The following is a 16,221-nucleotide window of genomic DNA, read 5'->3' on the forward strand; positions in this document are numbered from 1 at the left end:
AACCCACAATGCGACTTCCTCGGATGTGGACGCCAGGTCTCAGGAGGTTAAACCACTTCAAAGTCTGTAAGCGCAACCAGAATTCCCAATAGTTCGACTTATCTGTCGCACTCTCCACTAGGAAAACAGAACTTCCACTCAACTGCTGTGACCAATCACCTACTTCCTGGCTCCTCTAGGCATTCTGAGTAGTGTAGTCGCACACGTCACATCACTATTTTGATGCTTAAAGCGCCTTATAATCTGTCACTTGAGACTTGTGGTTAATAAAAAACCATCTCTAGATGCCATTAGTGAATCATGAAACCTTTTTAGATCCATCAAAGATATCCATAGATGGGTGCAGACAGATGTGATGACATTTCATTCACAAAACTGGTCTGTCAAGTGCACAACTCCAAACTAATAAAGCAAGAAGGAAAACATTTAATGAATGAAATGTTTTAGAACCAGTTAAAAACTGGAACTTGTTAAACCCATTTTTTCTTACAAATAGGAGCAAAGCTTGTACAGAGCTCTTTTTTATTAAAATAACTTTTTGAGCCGGTCATTTGTTTGACTTATTCGTTGCTGTGATGCATGCAGATCCTTTTATATTACAGCAGGCTTGTGTTTTATGGAAATTTGATGTTGCAGAAGTCTAGAAACTCGATCAGAATTCCCAGAGCCGTTCCTTACCAGTGAAACCAACACTTCTAGTCCAGGAGTTTTGGCTTTATGTCCCAAAGCTCTAAAGAAGTATGCATAACTATAAAGTGAAGAGATTTCAGCTTTCTAAACAAAAATAGAACACAAGCACACAGCGAACAGTGATGCACAAGTGTCTTACTTTAGGTGGAGCTTCGTCAGACCCTCCAGAGTCCCACGACACAGTGACCTGCCTCCTCATCTCCATTCTGCTCCTTTCTTCCTGCTGGATTTTTTCCTCCTCTAAAATTGTGCTGCAAAATAAGCAAAACACAAGACAAAAATTACATTTGTATGCACAAATGGTTTTATACCCTATGAGTGTATGAGGACAAACTCTAGTCTGTTATCCCTCCCTTTACTAGTTTTAATGAGGCAATGCCAAATGCTGTTGTGGAAGTTTTTTTTTTTTTAACTCTCGCCAGAGCGCATCACAAGGAACACATTGTTCTCTTTCAGAGCTACATTACAGCCCGCTGCACGGCCATTAAAACTCCTGCATGCAGAGCACCCCCCTCACGCTAAGCCACCTGACAATCTGGATCAACAAAATGCAAACGACTACAGTTTGAAGAAAGTCCAACTCAATTACATTAGCAAAAGAGTTATGGCTGCGCCCCACCGCTGATGCTCATACCCCAACACCCAAATTACACCAAATAACATACACTAACTCACCTCTGATAGAAAACAGCTTTTAGCTGGTAGAACAACAACAACAAATATTCTCCACATTCCCCCATTACAGCCATTCTGGAAGGTTTGTTTTAAGGTAAAGCCTCATCTTAGGCTGAAACTATGTTTTGTACCTAGAATTACTATAGTTTGTTGAAATTTTAGTTTTACTTTTTACACCTTAACACAATTTAAAGCAACCTATTTATAAAAGATTCATGTTCAATTTCACATAAGCAGGTACAGGCTCAATAAAGTGATAACCAGTTTTGATCAAATTCTAACTGAAGCATTTACAAACAGCCAGTAGCTCGACATTTTAGGTCATGAGAAGCTAGAGATATGGAACTGAAGTTAAACAAGTAAACTCACACTGTTTCCATGGAAAATGAGGTTGAAGCAAAAACAAAAAAAACCTGATTAAAATCCAAGCGACATACAAATCAGAGAAGCTGTGAGTTTAATCCGGCAGACAGCTGGACTGTCAAACAATCGAGTAATCCCTCTCTCATTCTAGTGTTGTCCCCTCATCAAGGGTAAGAGCTATTTGTAGCGACATGGTCGCCCTCCTGTTCTGCTGTCTCCTGCTGAGTTTCCACGAGTCCTTACACATGTCCAAGTCAATCTCCCTTCTCAGCCATTTTTCAGCCACACTTATGAAAGGCTGTACAGATCTTTTTCTTTATTAACCACTCACATACATTTATTCTCATTCATACATACATCTATACTCAGTCTCACAGACACAGAAATATACTCACATGCATACATTCTCACTTCAATGTAAAATAAGTATGTATGTATGTAAGAAAAGTATATATATGAGGAAAAGTATAGTAGAAACGGAAGGCAGAAAATTTGTCATCGAATCGAGGGGATTCGATTAGGTTCCATTTCGAATTGACATCTTCAGACATATTTGTATAGAAATACAATAATAATCAATATATGTTTAGAAGATATTCCTATTATTCTGAAACAGTTCACATACTGTACAATTTAATGGTGAAATAATAATAAAAATGAGATTGTTTACATCATACAGTGCTACACGATTTCTCAAAAGGAGAAGCTCCAACAAAAATGTGCAGATCGTTCTATTCTGTTTCTCCTGCAGGGCGTTTCAGTTTGGCCACTAGGTGGAGTTGCACTATAGTATTACACTTTATTCAAAAAGATTTGAGCTAAAAACAGTGTTATAGACCACAAATGGTTTCTTTTAAAAAATATTTCTTTAAAAGACTTTGAAAAATTCATGCCTGTGAGTTCATAAAGCTGTTCATTTAGTCAGAAATGTACCGAATGTTTAGGTGGAATGAGCGTTAGCATCAGCCGTCAAATGGGAAATTCCATTACATGTAAGCATTAAGCTAGTGGACTTAGGCTTTTGCTGCTGTTATGCGTTAAGTCACCAGAAAAGGAAAGACATAAAAGATCGATCTCTACTTTTGTGCATCGATTATTGATTTATTAAGCTTGGATTGATTCAGATCGATTAATTGATTTTATCAACCCAGCCCTACTATTTAATAAAAAAATTAGTTCTTTTGTGTGCCAAAGGTACGGTAATATACTATCATACATGGATATTGTTTACTATAAAAGGCCATTCTTCTTTTTTTTTTTTTTTTAAGTATTTAATACTAAACCAACTCCTTCACCTCATTACAAAGTCAGCACAGCCTGCTTGACAGCATAGGCAGTAACTGGCATCATGAATGGGAGGGATGGCGATAGCATCAGCACCTGGCAACACTGACACACATGGTTTCCTACCCAACCAGCAGCTGGAGCAACAAGCCTCCCTGCAGTTTATTTTTACACTATGGTCTGGTTGCACATTTTAGTGCTGTTGAACAGCTCTGAGTCCACTAAACTGACTGGACTATGTGCAGGTTCACAAGAAGAAAAACTGTGCAGCAATCATTAATAAGATCCTAATACAAAGAGCTTCAAATGTCTACAAAAACATAAGATAATACTTCCTAAGAAAATACACAGTTGTGGTGCATTTTAAACAGAACTGCATGAAGAAACTTCTACTAAATTGTCCACTTTGCAGAAAATGAATCTGAGTGGAAGTCTAGCTACCCACAGTGAAAATAACCTTTGAAATATCCACATTTATCAAATATGGTGTCCTTGGCAAGACATGAAATAAAATCTAGACTAAAAATGAGTAATGATCAACTGACTTAGAAGATAAAAGCTGTTCAAACACCAATTTCCTAACTTTATGATGAGAAAAATATATTCAGATAGCCTATGAAAAAGCCAAGAAAATTCAATACATTTCCTTTGAGACTTTAACAGGTTCAAATCCTTTTCAGCGTCCACAAGTTTCCTCAAATAACAAAAGGATTTTCCCTACACCCACATCTTCATGCTATATGAATGGGAAAGTAAAATTCTGTCACACTCTCTTTTCTCTTTTTACAACCAAAAGCAAATTCTGTTCAACATTTTCTTGTTATCAACCCCTTTTTTAGTGTTCGGATCAGATCAAGAGTAGGTTAAAGAATAACTTCTATTTAATCTGCAGAATAATATGTTAACTCAGTCTATTGTCTTTAAAAGTGGACAGGGGTGATGGATAACTTTGATACATTTTTACGATTTTCTTGGATTCAGATCGGAATTTTTTATATTAGTAATGAATATTGACACTAAACAAGATCTCTCTATTAACCCTTGTGCTATTTTAGATGACCCCACCCTTACATTGACGTGTTCTCCCTACCATGACAAAGGTGGATAAAAGGGGGAAATATTACATGTAATTCATGGACACCAGTGAAGATCACAAATCATTGAAGAAAAAAGGTTCAGAGCACTGTCTAGTGGGTCTAGATGACCCAACTCCCAACGTTTAAGTGCCTAGGATAGTACAAGGGTTAAAAATAGCAACAAAACAAAAGCTACATTAGTTGCAGCTACTTGAATCCAGCTCCCAATAGATCCAAAACTCCCACTATGACAGCTGCTAATGTTACTGTCTACATATAGTTCCACAATACAACAACAACACATAATTATTTTAACACTGAACAATCTCCTTTATTAGAAAACACTAGCAGGCTGATGTACAGAAAGAGTGGAAAAGTAGACTCACCGATCCATTCAAAGTTCTGACAAAACTTTAAATTACACCTATTAATTCGAACAAAAAATTACTTCATGTTTAATTTTTCAAACCTCTAAAAGTATTTCAGCAACATCTGTAGAAAAACTTGTTAATTTAAGCACAAGTTTATAGATCTAACAAAAGTTTACCATTCAAAATCATATTTCTGTTGCCAAAAAAAATCAAAAAACCTGCTCATATATTCATGAGGCAGGGGAAATATCACAAGTTGCAACAACTCATCATTACAAATACTACAAAAATTGCAATTTGAAGCAATTTAGAAAGTCAATTATAAAATACATATATATATTCTGAACCCAATACTTTACCTGTGAGAATAATTAAAGCCCAGTAGCACAAAAGTACATCCTTAAAAGCATTTTTAGAAGAAAATACAGGATGATAACAGACCAGCAGCCTTTAGCTACTGCGATGAACTGTAAAAGAGACGGGGGCCCCAGCCACACTTCAGTTTCAGAACAACTTTATGTGAATATTAGAACAGCACAGCCCAATAGCTCCAATGGGCTTTTTCCTTCATTTCTGATCATTGGAAACTCATAGCTCCTGGCTGCTGTCCACTGTGTAAACATCACCACAAACACCCATTCAAGTACCAACTAAACAAGCTGGGAAAAATGCTAGAGAAGCAGAGACGTGCATATTTGGTAGCAAAGACCTATAATTGGTATTAGGATATAAAACCAGCCAGACCAAAAGTAAAACAAACTCGATAGCCTTTTAAGGCAAGAATAACGCCACAGACCACTATGAAAATAGTCAACATTGACTCTGTTTCCATGAAACTTTGTGAGGTTTAAGAAGTTATTCCACTTCAATCAAGATGTAACTAACTTTTGTCAGTTTAGCAAATAACTGTTTTTCAGCCACAAGAATGAAAGTTAGGTCAAATAAAGAGGTGGTTAAAAGAGCTTTAAGAGTTTAAATGGAGAGGAGAACAAAGGAAGCTGTAAAAGAAGGAACAAGCCAAGAAATAACAAAGGTGCATGAAGGGGACGTGGAATTTATGGTATTTGTCATGCTAGTTAAGACTAACTCATAAAGCCACAGGAGGTAAATGATGCATCAGAAGATGTTTTATACTGCAACAATGCTTTGAAAAGTACCTCATAGGAGGGTACACTGCTACTTTTTAACAGAATAAATTTCCTTTAAGGAAAGTATTCTTTAAACCATGGCCTGTAGGCACATGGGTTCATTGTTTTTACAGATAACCCATTGACACAGCAAGCGTACAAAGTTAAAAGATAAGAGATAATATAATTATTCATCCCACAGTGGGGAAATTTCCCCAACAAAAATGACTTTTAAGATTTTTTTATTCCAAGGCAATGCATTTATCTTTACAGACAGCGGAATTTTTAACGGCAGAACTTTTTTATTTTTGTTGGCAGATGTGCTGATCATGCTTTTCAGTATCAGCTTAACCATTTCCCAGCAGAGGCAGTGCAGAAATGTTACTTCCAAAAAACTGCAGGTTCGATCATGTCTCAGGTATGACATGCGGCTGAGTAACAGCAGCGAGGAAAAGCTTTACCCACGCCACAAGTGTGCACCCTCTAAGAAAAAAAAACTGAAAAGAAAATCTCTGCAGGAAGAAAACTGAGAGGAATCATTGAATTTCCACAATGTCAACCCTTTTTTTCTTCCCTCTGTTCTATTTCAGAAAAAACAGAAAAGGTAGTCTGAACAATCACCTTTTCAATTAAGTTATTTAAAAATAACTTACACATAATAAATCCTTTTTTGATGGTGACTTGTCTAAAGAACAGTGGGATTTTGCTTATTTTACATGATGACATTTTTTACAGAATGTTCTATGGTTCATTAACAGGTTGGGCCGTTCCCAGTAGATGTGAGGGGACTCATCCTGTGTTTTCAGTTCTAATCCAAGCAAGCATCAAGTCCTTGATGGATCATTTATAAACACAACTCAGCGTGACCGAGCCTTCCCCTCTATTCTATCTGTTCTATTATATTAGTCAGCGCCATAACTCTGTTACCATGGCAACTGCAGGTGTCAAAAACCTGGACAGGAAGCTCAGGGTACTCACTAAAAAAAACATCCTCAGAGAAGAGTGATGTAATCACAATGAAGTAAAAATGAATGAAAGCCAGTGAGAAAACGTCTCACATCTATACTCGACGTTGTAGGTGAAGAACGATAAACAGGAACCCAATAAATGTCCGTCCATCCATTTTCAGAACCTGCTAAATCCCTTTCGGGTCACAGGGTTGCTGGAGTCAACCCAGCTACTGTTGGGTGAAGGCGGGTTGCAACCTGAACAGATCACCAATCTGTCACACCTAGGGGGAATTTAAAGCCATCAATTAACCTATGAAGCATATTCTTGAACAGTGGAAGGATGCTGGAGGGCCCAGAGAAAATCAACCCATGCACAAGGAGAACATGCAAACGCCACACAGAAAGATGGGAGTTGAACCAGGACCTTTTCCCTATGAGGAAAGAACGCTAACCACTACACCATGCAGCCTTTACTGAGCATTTTAATTCCAGCAACATACTTTTAATATCTATGAGATCAGATAAAGGACAAAATCTTTTTTTAAACTTCACTTTGGCTGTGAACTCAACTTAACAAATAAGGTGGAAACAGTCCAGCCAAGGACAAACATCTCCAACAGAAACACACGGCATCCCCTGAAAATTCTGTTGTTCCAAACTCTGTGTAATTTCACATATAATAACTTTGATTAATTTTTCTGTCTTGTTTATTTTTACAATATATAACTCTAGCTTTGCAGAGTCTGAAGATAAAACGCACATTTTCTCCTCAAATGTGTCTGCAAATTCAGACAAAATCAATTAAAAAGTTTAGCAGTAGGATGTACAATTTTGCCCTTCTTCTCCCACAGTGGAGCTCTTATCTACTGACTGCAAATATTTGGCCCTGCAGCACCGATGCTGGAACCTGGACGAGCAGAACCAAGCTGCTCCCTGCAGTGTAGGAGTGAGAGCAATCAGGTTTAAGCTGGTGAATAACTCATGCATACAATCAGAACACTTCATCACTGGTTCTGCACAGCTGGTCACCACAGTGATGGGCAGTTACACCAAGTTACTCACCTCATTTAAGCAGAAACATTTTTAACAGGTGGTCAGCTAACGCTTATGTAACTCAGGACTACTATTACTGACCATCTCATTGAGTGACTGACTATCGCCAACAGGATTTCAGATGCAGACAGTGACACCTGCTGTTGGGAAACTGAAAGACTCTGGTGTGACGCTAAAATCTTCAATATTTTTATGGGAGATTTAGGTCGGGGGAACCTGACACCACTTGCAAAATCAAACTGAGTTCAAAGGCAACTGTCAACTGAAATTACTCAGGGGGGAAAACAGGACAAAACATTAAATAATAGTAAATAATGATTAGCACAGATGTGCAGTAGGCGTTGACATTGACTTCTAGAGTTAGAAAACTCAATGTTGAATCCTTTCCTTCTTGAAAGATACTAACTCTCTTGTTTCAAAACATCCGAGAATTGCTAGGTTAAGGTTTTGCAAATGCGAATTTAAATGCTGTGATTTGAGACTTTACATAACTCACTACAGTCAAACACACAAATTTACTCTCCAACAACACTGAAGCTTTAGTCGCATGCAACTGTATGGGTTTGACCCGTATGCTGTGGGTTTTTGGGTTGTCCAGGTATGGAGGGTTATAGACAGGAGCAACTGCATCTTAAAGGGAGTTCTTGCTGTTCCCTTGAGGCTCAGACGGCCACCTTAAGGGACATAATGAATTGGAACGTGCCTTTGTCATGTGCATGGTAAGTTCAATTCAATTCAATTTTATCTGTATAGCACAAATTCACAACAACAGTCTTCTCGATGGGCTTCGTATAGGTAATTGAAAAAGTTAAACATAAAATAAAAAGGACCATGAATACATAGAATTCAATAGGAAATACTAAATTGAACCAACAAACTGACTAAGCTAAACTGGACATCCCTGCCCTTAGACCCCCCTTCGCTGTAAGGAAAATATCCTAAAAAAACGGATTCCGCAAAAAACAAGAAACCTCAGGGGTGCCGACATGAAGGAGGGATCCTCCCCCAGGACGGACAGGCAATTTACCAGAACTCATGGAGAAGAATTAACTTATCTAACCCTACAACTACATATATAAAGTCCAGCAGACAAGCTTCATCCAGCTCGTGAAGTAAGTGCATCATAAAGTATTTGTAAGGTTAATGGAAGTTGCTCGCATTTATGACGAATGAGTAATGCTGACGTCCAGTGCCCTTACTAGTCGCCAGTAAGGGCATACCCAGTAAGGTATGAGTACTGGCCCCTTAAATGCCTCACCCACGGTGTGCACGTGATACGTAGGTGAGATGTCCATAGGAGGGTCACACAAACTATGCTCCGATTGTCTAACTTCTTAATTTTTTAATAGTCAGGCTGCACACAAGGAGCTCGCACTGAATACCTGAACAGCACCAAAGGGACCCTTGCATACTCCGCAGGAGAAAAAAAAACTGTATTACCCACCTGTGTACTTAGCTTTGCGTGTTGTATAAGTGTATAAGTAAAAATGTGCATGAACATTTACTTTATGGGGTCACAGAGCTGTCAACGACCTTGATATGACCTGTGTGGTCTGTAAAGCTTTGCCCATCTTTTGCCTGCAGGCAGCCCATATCCATCCGTAAGGCCAGTTGTGACTAAGGCTTAAGACAAGAATGGCTGCACAGTGGAGTAGAGGGCAACCATGAATAAGTGCCTTGCCCATGTACTGTTTTAGCACTTGGAATAGAACAACTGAGAAATGTACTGCAACACAACTACTCATGTTTAACAGAAACAGCAAGCACATGGTGTCTTTGTCCATCGAGACACATTCACACAGGTGCTTGAAAGCACCCAAAATCTCTGTTGTGTTTCTTTTAGTACCTGAGTTGGGTTTTCAGTTCGTTAAAGCGTGGCCTCTTGCTGGGGTCGTATGACCAACACTTTGTCATCAGGCTGTAGAGGGTTGGGGGGCACTGAGGAGGCATAGCCAATCGCTCGCCGTTCTCTATCCTACCAATGACGTCGTTGTTCTTCACACCCTGGAAAGGCTTGATGCCATACATCAGAATCTCCCACATGCAGACACCTTCAACCAGACAGAGACACATGTTGTTCTAGACACAGAATGAAGGCTTAGCTCTGATTGAGCGCTAAACTTACCAAACATCCACACATCACTGGCTGTGGTAAATCGCCTGAAGTTGATTGATTCCGGAGCCATCCATTTAATAGGTAATTTACCTTTAGATGCTGGAATCAGGAGTAAAGATACGTTACACTTCACTGATCATGTAAGATCAATAGACAAGGCAGAACTACAAAAAGTTGTCTTAGTACTTTTATACCTTTATAGTATGAACTATCTTCCATGTATCGTGACAAACCAAAGTCTCCCAGCTTTACACAGTCGACTGTGGAAACCAACACATTCCTCGCTGCAATGTCCCTGAGGAATTCAGAGCACAGTTGGGTCGATTTTAAAAAGAAATTCTGTTCTGTGAGAGCAAATTGTGAGTTTTTGACATTTTTTTTCTTCTCATGAGAATGCCATGCTGCGTTCACATAGAGCACGATTTGAATTGGCATCCGGCACTTTTCTTTTGCTGGTGTCAAAACAAGTTTGTCCAAAATTGTGTTCATAAACGTGACGTTCCGGACGCATGTGGGAGGAGCTACTGTCCACATTTCTCAGACTCGTTGTTACATTGAAGCATCGTAAGAGATCAGGTTTATCTATTTAAAAGAGATGTACGAAAGCATTGGTAAACATGTCTCCATGTCTGGGTTCACGAGATCATTAAAAGACTTTCCTTGGACGGTGAGGTTCACCATGTACTGCTGTGTCTGAATGATGGCTGCTTTCCCACATTAGTCAGAGGAAGCAAAAAAAATAAAATTAGAGGACCTATTTATTACTGTCTTGATCCAAATGAGAATAAATATAAAGTTGATGAGGACTATGATCAGATTGTCCTCCATGTTGGTTTTGTACTTCACCCTCTGATCATGTCAGCAACATGTCACTGGTGCTAAGTCTTTGATTGGTTGACGTGACGCATCTTCTTCACCAAATTTTAGAAAATTGAACTGTGACTCCCAAAAAGCTGTCAGACCTTCCTAGTCTGTACATTGACTTAACATTGAAACTAAACGTCGCTGAGGCACGACTCGAGTTTTCGCTGTAAACGCAGCATTAGAATGACGTCATGTCATTCTGGCTTCAGGTCTTTCTCACACCTGTGGACAAAGCGTTTGCTCTCCAGATATGCCAGTGCTGTGCTGAGCTGGTATGAGTACAGGATGAGCGTGGCCAGGTCCAAGCTGTACTTTCTCACCTGGAGAAACGACCGCAACTACAGAAAGAAGAAGAGTGCAAAGAAAAACATATGATGCAGTTTTTTAGACTGAGTTTTAAAACATGGGGGAAAAAGTACTTCAGTGAAATGTTTTTAGAAAAAGGCATTGCGAATGTTAAAAGAAAATAAAGGTAAGAAAGGCAATAAAAGAGAATGACAGCATAAACATTAAGCTTTAATAACAAATGACATAAGAACAACAGATTCATCTTATCCAGTGCTTCTAAAATAGTGGGGCGCGATCCCAAGGGAGGTGCACAGTAGTAGCAGTTTTGGGCACAGGTAATACGGGCAATTGCCCAAGGCAATTTTAATGGGGGGCGTGCTTGGAAAAAAATCTGCTCCACTATTGGTTTCCTTTTATCTGTTTATATCAGTTTGTAATAAAAACCTGTAAATTTCCGTCCCTGCAGCTGCGCGCTCCTGCCTGCTGACACACACGAGCCATAGAAGGAAAGTGGAAGGGTAGTCGGCTCAGGCAGCACAGCCTCTATTGTGCAACACCAGGATCATGGCCTGCCTTTAGATTACTCGGCTCATTACAATAATGTCATTCTTTATCAACTATTGTAGACATTTCTATGACGTGTCTTTGTTTTACATATTAATGTATTCTTTGTCTGCCTGTCGTTTAGTTGGTGTCAGTATTTGACATAAAGACAGCAGGTAATGCAGGAAAAAAGCTGCACTTTATGACATCATAAATAAACAATCCATCATTTAGAAAAAAAATCAGCACTTCTTCAGACTAAAAACGTTAAGTATATTGGTGCTGCTGTGTTAATGTTTCAGATCAATTTATGTTTAATATTATTTATAGATTGAATTATTTTTCTCAACATCAAATAGTTCAGTTGGTCCAAAATGTTTGTAGTTTAAATAAGGACTGACAGATTTTTTTATTTTAGGCACTTTAGGCTTCTTTTCTGTTTTAAATAACAGGGTTTCTGTGTGGCAAAATAAAGTTATTATCTGTTGAAAGTGGATTTATATTGATTTTTTTCTTTTGTTACTGTTAAAAGATACAATTTTAGGTACACTTACACAATTTTTACAAGCCTAATATATTCTCCCTGCGGCAAGTCTGTGGGGGGGGGGCGCGAAACATTTTCTTTTTCCTGGGGGGGCTTGCAAAAAATAATTGAGAAGCACTGATCTAATCTAACCAAAGTAATGGCTTGAGTTGAAAATCTTTAAATCATTTGATAAAATAAAAGAAAATTGCACAGTTCCATAATTTCCCTACAAAAGCGTTGTTTGCTGTTTGAATTAATTAAATAAAACGTGTTGTTCAATCCTTAGTTTCAGTTAATAACTTATCTCGTCTTTCAATGAAATGTTTAATCATTTCATAAAAAATGAAAAAAAAAAAACTTTTCATTTTTAAGTACCTCTCCAAGTGTGCAGAGCTCCATGATGATCCACACAGGATTCTCTGTGATTACTCCCATCAGCTTTACAATGTGAGGATGGTCGAACTGACGCATAGTTACTGCAAGAAGAAAAATCCCACAGAACACACCGATCAAACACGGTCGCTCTCCTGCTAAAGAGCGAGTGACTTTGGTTGGTGCAGATCTGCACACGCAGGCTTTTACATGCTTCTTGGAGGAACTTTTCCCTGACGCTGTCAGACGTGGAGTTCTTGCACGTCTTCACTGCCACAGACAGAGGTGGGTTCTCCTGCAAGAAACAAACACACCGGAGAAGAATAAGCACAAGTGCTAATATATTAGAATGTACAGTTGAAATGTGCTTTTAGATAAAGAAAATTAACCACTTGTTTCCAGGTTTTTGGGAAACTCTTCTATCAAATTTCTTGCATTGCCAGTTAGCTTTAGGCCTTCATTTTAAATGGCAGGCTGACTAAACAAGGGCATGAAAACTTGAATTGCACTGCTATTAGCATTATTGTTATCATACATATATTTAAGTTTTTTTGCTTTGCAGGAAAGAAAATTGCAAAGATCAGCAGATGACGGGTGACACTTACCGTTCTAATGTAGACTCCTTGGTGAACATCTCCAAACTGACCCTCCCCGATGCAGCGGCCCAACTCGATACGATCGCGCTGAATCTCATAGTCCCGCGCTAGACTCACAACACACATTTACAAGAAAGCACACACAAATAAAGACACACACATAAGAAGAGAGCAGTTGTTGAGATAAACATATATCTACACAAAAACTTTGCATTGATTCAAGCTTGTTAGAGCATTCTCTGTTGAAACTTTTGTAATTTAAGCATAGAAAACTAAACTTTGGTGCCAACACAGTGCCAAGATTATTACTTAAAAATAAACCTTAAAACAGTTAATGCAAGATGCAAAGGATCTACACAATGTGCAAAATATGAAAAAGTATGTTATATTATGAACATCTGACTCTAACAAGCTTGGATTTATTGCAGGTTGTACATGTTTTATCATGCAGTAATGGCATCAGCAAACCACAGGGAAACATGCTATGTATCAAATACCACCAACAACTGAATAAACTTCATGAGTACACCAATGCATAAACATGAACAATTCTGACACATAGAATGGATGAAGTCAGGTACCAGCCGATTGCATAATGTGGAAGATGAATGCCAGAAAATGAAACGACTATTATGAAGCTTGGTAAAAAAAAGAAAACATACAAATCTGGTAATAAACTGTTAACCTGACTTAATCCATTAAATACTATTAAAGCAACAAACGTATCTTCTATTATATCACTGCTATGTAAAAGTGAGTTACACGTGGAACTTTTAGAGACTATGATGTGAGGCAGAAAAAGGCCTGCAAGGCTGTTCTAAAAGAGGAAATGGCCTGAAACATAAAGACAGAAAAATGCACACTTGGCCATAATTGGTGAGTTCTTCTTTATGCTCTGCCTCCAAATGCCGTTCATGCAGTTTTAGCTTTCAAAAGATCCAGTGCTATGGATAAATGATGAAGTGGGACTACCGTGTTTGCTGGTGGCTTTTAAAGCCTTTCCTTTCACTGCTCATAAGAATGAAATATCCTGTGTTCTATTTCCACGATCAAGTTAAATAAAACGTTACTTTTACGTACTGTTGCTTGTAGGTTACCATTTAAGTCACAAACGTAATCAGGAACACATTTTCAGCACTGAATCTATCACCCATTTAGCAAAAACTGACAGCACACAACGGAGGAGCGGGAGGTCAAACCAACAGAGTACAGATGTATGAGAAAATTTACAGTTTCATTGTACAACAGCAGGCAAACATTAAAGTCACAACAACTACCAAATCAAATTTTATATTAGTGGTACGATCCAATTTTTACCTTGATCTAATCCATAGTATTCTGGGAAAATGAGTTTGCGACAGGAGACAGAAATGACTAGCTGTGAGTACAGAAAGCCATTTTAGCATTTTAATTATTAGGCAACACAAGGACACAAATGAGTAATGAAGACGGTTTGTAACGAACAAGGTTTGAACAAATACGAGGAGCCTTTTATCAAAAGAAGACATTTTTTCTCTCCAAAAAAATAGGCAAAAACTTGTATTTTTACAGTAAAAAGTTCAACTTTGTGCAGAATGAAGCTCTCAAAATGTTTTTATTACCAAACAAGACTGGTTTTGTCCAATGTTTAATTGAATTGAATAAACTTTGTAAAAAAAACTGAACAGATTAACTGGTTCCCAGTCCTTAAAACACATTATTTTAAAGAAGATACTTAAAACACTGAACGTAAACCGCAGCACACTTTTGTTTGCAGATGGAAAGGTCATAAAGCAGAGTGCAACTTTGGCTTGTTTGGAACAACACAATGATCTAAGCAGGTTGAATAAGCAATTCCATTCAAAAAATATACTCTTCAGCTTTCCTTCTCAATTTAGTCATCAGCCGTGAAATTCACCTTTTGTGGACTATGTTTACATTCAAAGCCATATTCCAAGTAAAGAGCACATTCTGCGTAATTTTATAAATCCTATGTTTACATATGTTGCAGCAACAGGAACATTTCTTTTAACATGTTTCCCAGCATATTCTAAAAAGAATCACCTTCAGCAGTAACGGCATCCGTTCCCTTCACACAGTTTTAGAGAAAAACCTTTCAGACGGGCAAATAAGTTAATAAAGAAATGTCTTAGTATAAAAAGTTGCACTGTTGCTGCTTCACACAGATTATATTCCATGATATTTTATAAGTTAAAGCAAAAAATTAATATTTCTGCAAGTCTTGTCTTGCAGCTTAATGCTATACACATTCCGATCACCCAGGAGAGTTTGGATAAAAAATGACCCAAAAAAAAAAGATCTAATTAATCCAGTTATGTGCACTTCAGGTTCTTGGTAGATGTCAGAATTTTCAAAATAAATTCTTATGGTTGGAATATGACCTTATTTAGACTAGGATTAAAGATTAAACCCACTCAGTGACATGGCTGCGTCTCCTTTTAGACACGAGCGCATTGAGTGAAAGACCGTCACAAACAACTGGTGAACAGCCACACCTCTGGAGCCACAGCAGTCCCTCTTCATCTACCGTTTCAAATGCTTCTAATGTTCAACATAAACACACTGAACACTTTGATAAGAGTGAACAGGAGGCTGTGAGGTGATCTGAAAGACCAACTACAACTAAGACAATGAGTAGATCATGTGTCAAAGATTTATTAGTGAGCGGCAAATGTCTCCTAATACTGTCCCACCCACTAAAGTACCAATTGATGACATCATAGGTGGCGGCCCCTCTACATATAAGTGCTACATGTCATTGTGAAATAGGTAGGTTTAGCCAAATATTAATGAAAGGAAATAGACTGATGTTGTTATAATAACCAGCAGAAGAAACCCATTTCCCATTTCTAACCAGGGTTGATTTCAGAAAAATGGACACATAATCTACAGAACCACAAAGCACATACGATGATGCATTTGTTTGTCTAGTTGAAACACAACAGTCGCTTTCCTATTAGTACGCACAAATGCGACTATGTACACACAAAATGCAACCCTAATGCACTCACTGGAAAAGACGAACATAGCTGTCACACTCTCTACCTAAACGTTGTGCATCTCATTGTGTACTCACTTGAAGGCATGGTGTAGGTGTCCTCCTCGTCTATGATTTCTGCATAGTCATCTGTTTCTGCAGAGGTAAAGTCAGGAGAGGAGACAAAACAAATACGGTTATCAAACACAGAGAGGAGGCAAAAGTGACAAGGACAAGCCTAAGATAACATACAGCAAAGGTTTAGCAACTCTATGTTTGAAACCAACACCTCCTACACACATAACTGACTCCTACAGCGACAAAGGGCTCAAAATACAATAGAAACGCAC

The 16,221-nt window shown here is 38.3% G+C and overlaps 1 protein-coding gene across 24 annotated transcripts in view; it reads right to left on the bottom strand.

The window, feature by feature from the left end:
• The window catches only part of ptk2 (protein tyrosine kinase 2), a 68,943-nt gene that overhangs the window by 22,837 nt on the left and 29,885 nt on the right, over window positions 1-16,221 (bottom strand). For 15 of the 24 annotated variants that reach the window (XM_023964516.1, XM_023964515.1, XM_023964507.1 and 12 more), the window contains 10 exons: window positions 15,971-16,027; window positions 14,212-14,232; window positions 12,904-13,001; window positions 12,509-12,593; window positions 12,302-12,402; window positions 10,792-10,907; window positions 9,900-10,000; window positions 9,715-9,804; window positions 9,436-9,640; window positions 830-941 (listed from right to left, as the gene is read on the bottom strand). In XM_023964516.1, the coding sequence (XP_023820284.1) occupies window positions 830-941; window positions 9,436-9,640; window positions 9,715-9,804; window positions 9,900-10,000; window positions 10,792-10,907; window positions 12,302-12,402; window positions 12,509-12,593; window positions 12,904-13,001; window positions 14,212-14,232; window positions 15,971-16,027 (986 nt within the window). The remainder of the gene's footprint in view (window positions 1-829; window positions 942-9,435; window positions 9,641-9,714; window positions 9,805-9,899; window positions 10,001-10,791; window positions 10,908-12,301; window positions 12,403-12,508; window positions 12,594-12,903; window positions 13,002-14,211; window positions 14,233-15,970; window positions 16,028-16,221) is intronic. The other 9 variants (XM_023964512.1, XM_023964511.1, XM_023964513.1 and 6 more) reach the window with 1 other exon arrangement.

The sequence above is a fragment of the Oryzias latipes genome, chromosome 16 (assembly GCF_002234675.1).
Source record: "Oryzias latipes chromosome 16, ASM223467v1".
Lineage (NCBI taxonomy): Eukaryota > Metazoa > Chordata > Actinopteri > Beloniformes > Adrianichthyidae > Oryzias > Oryzias latipes.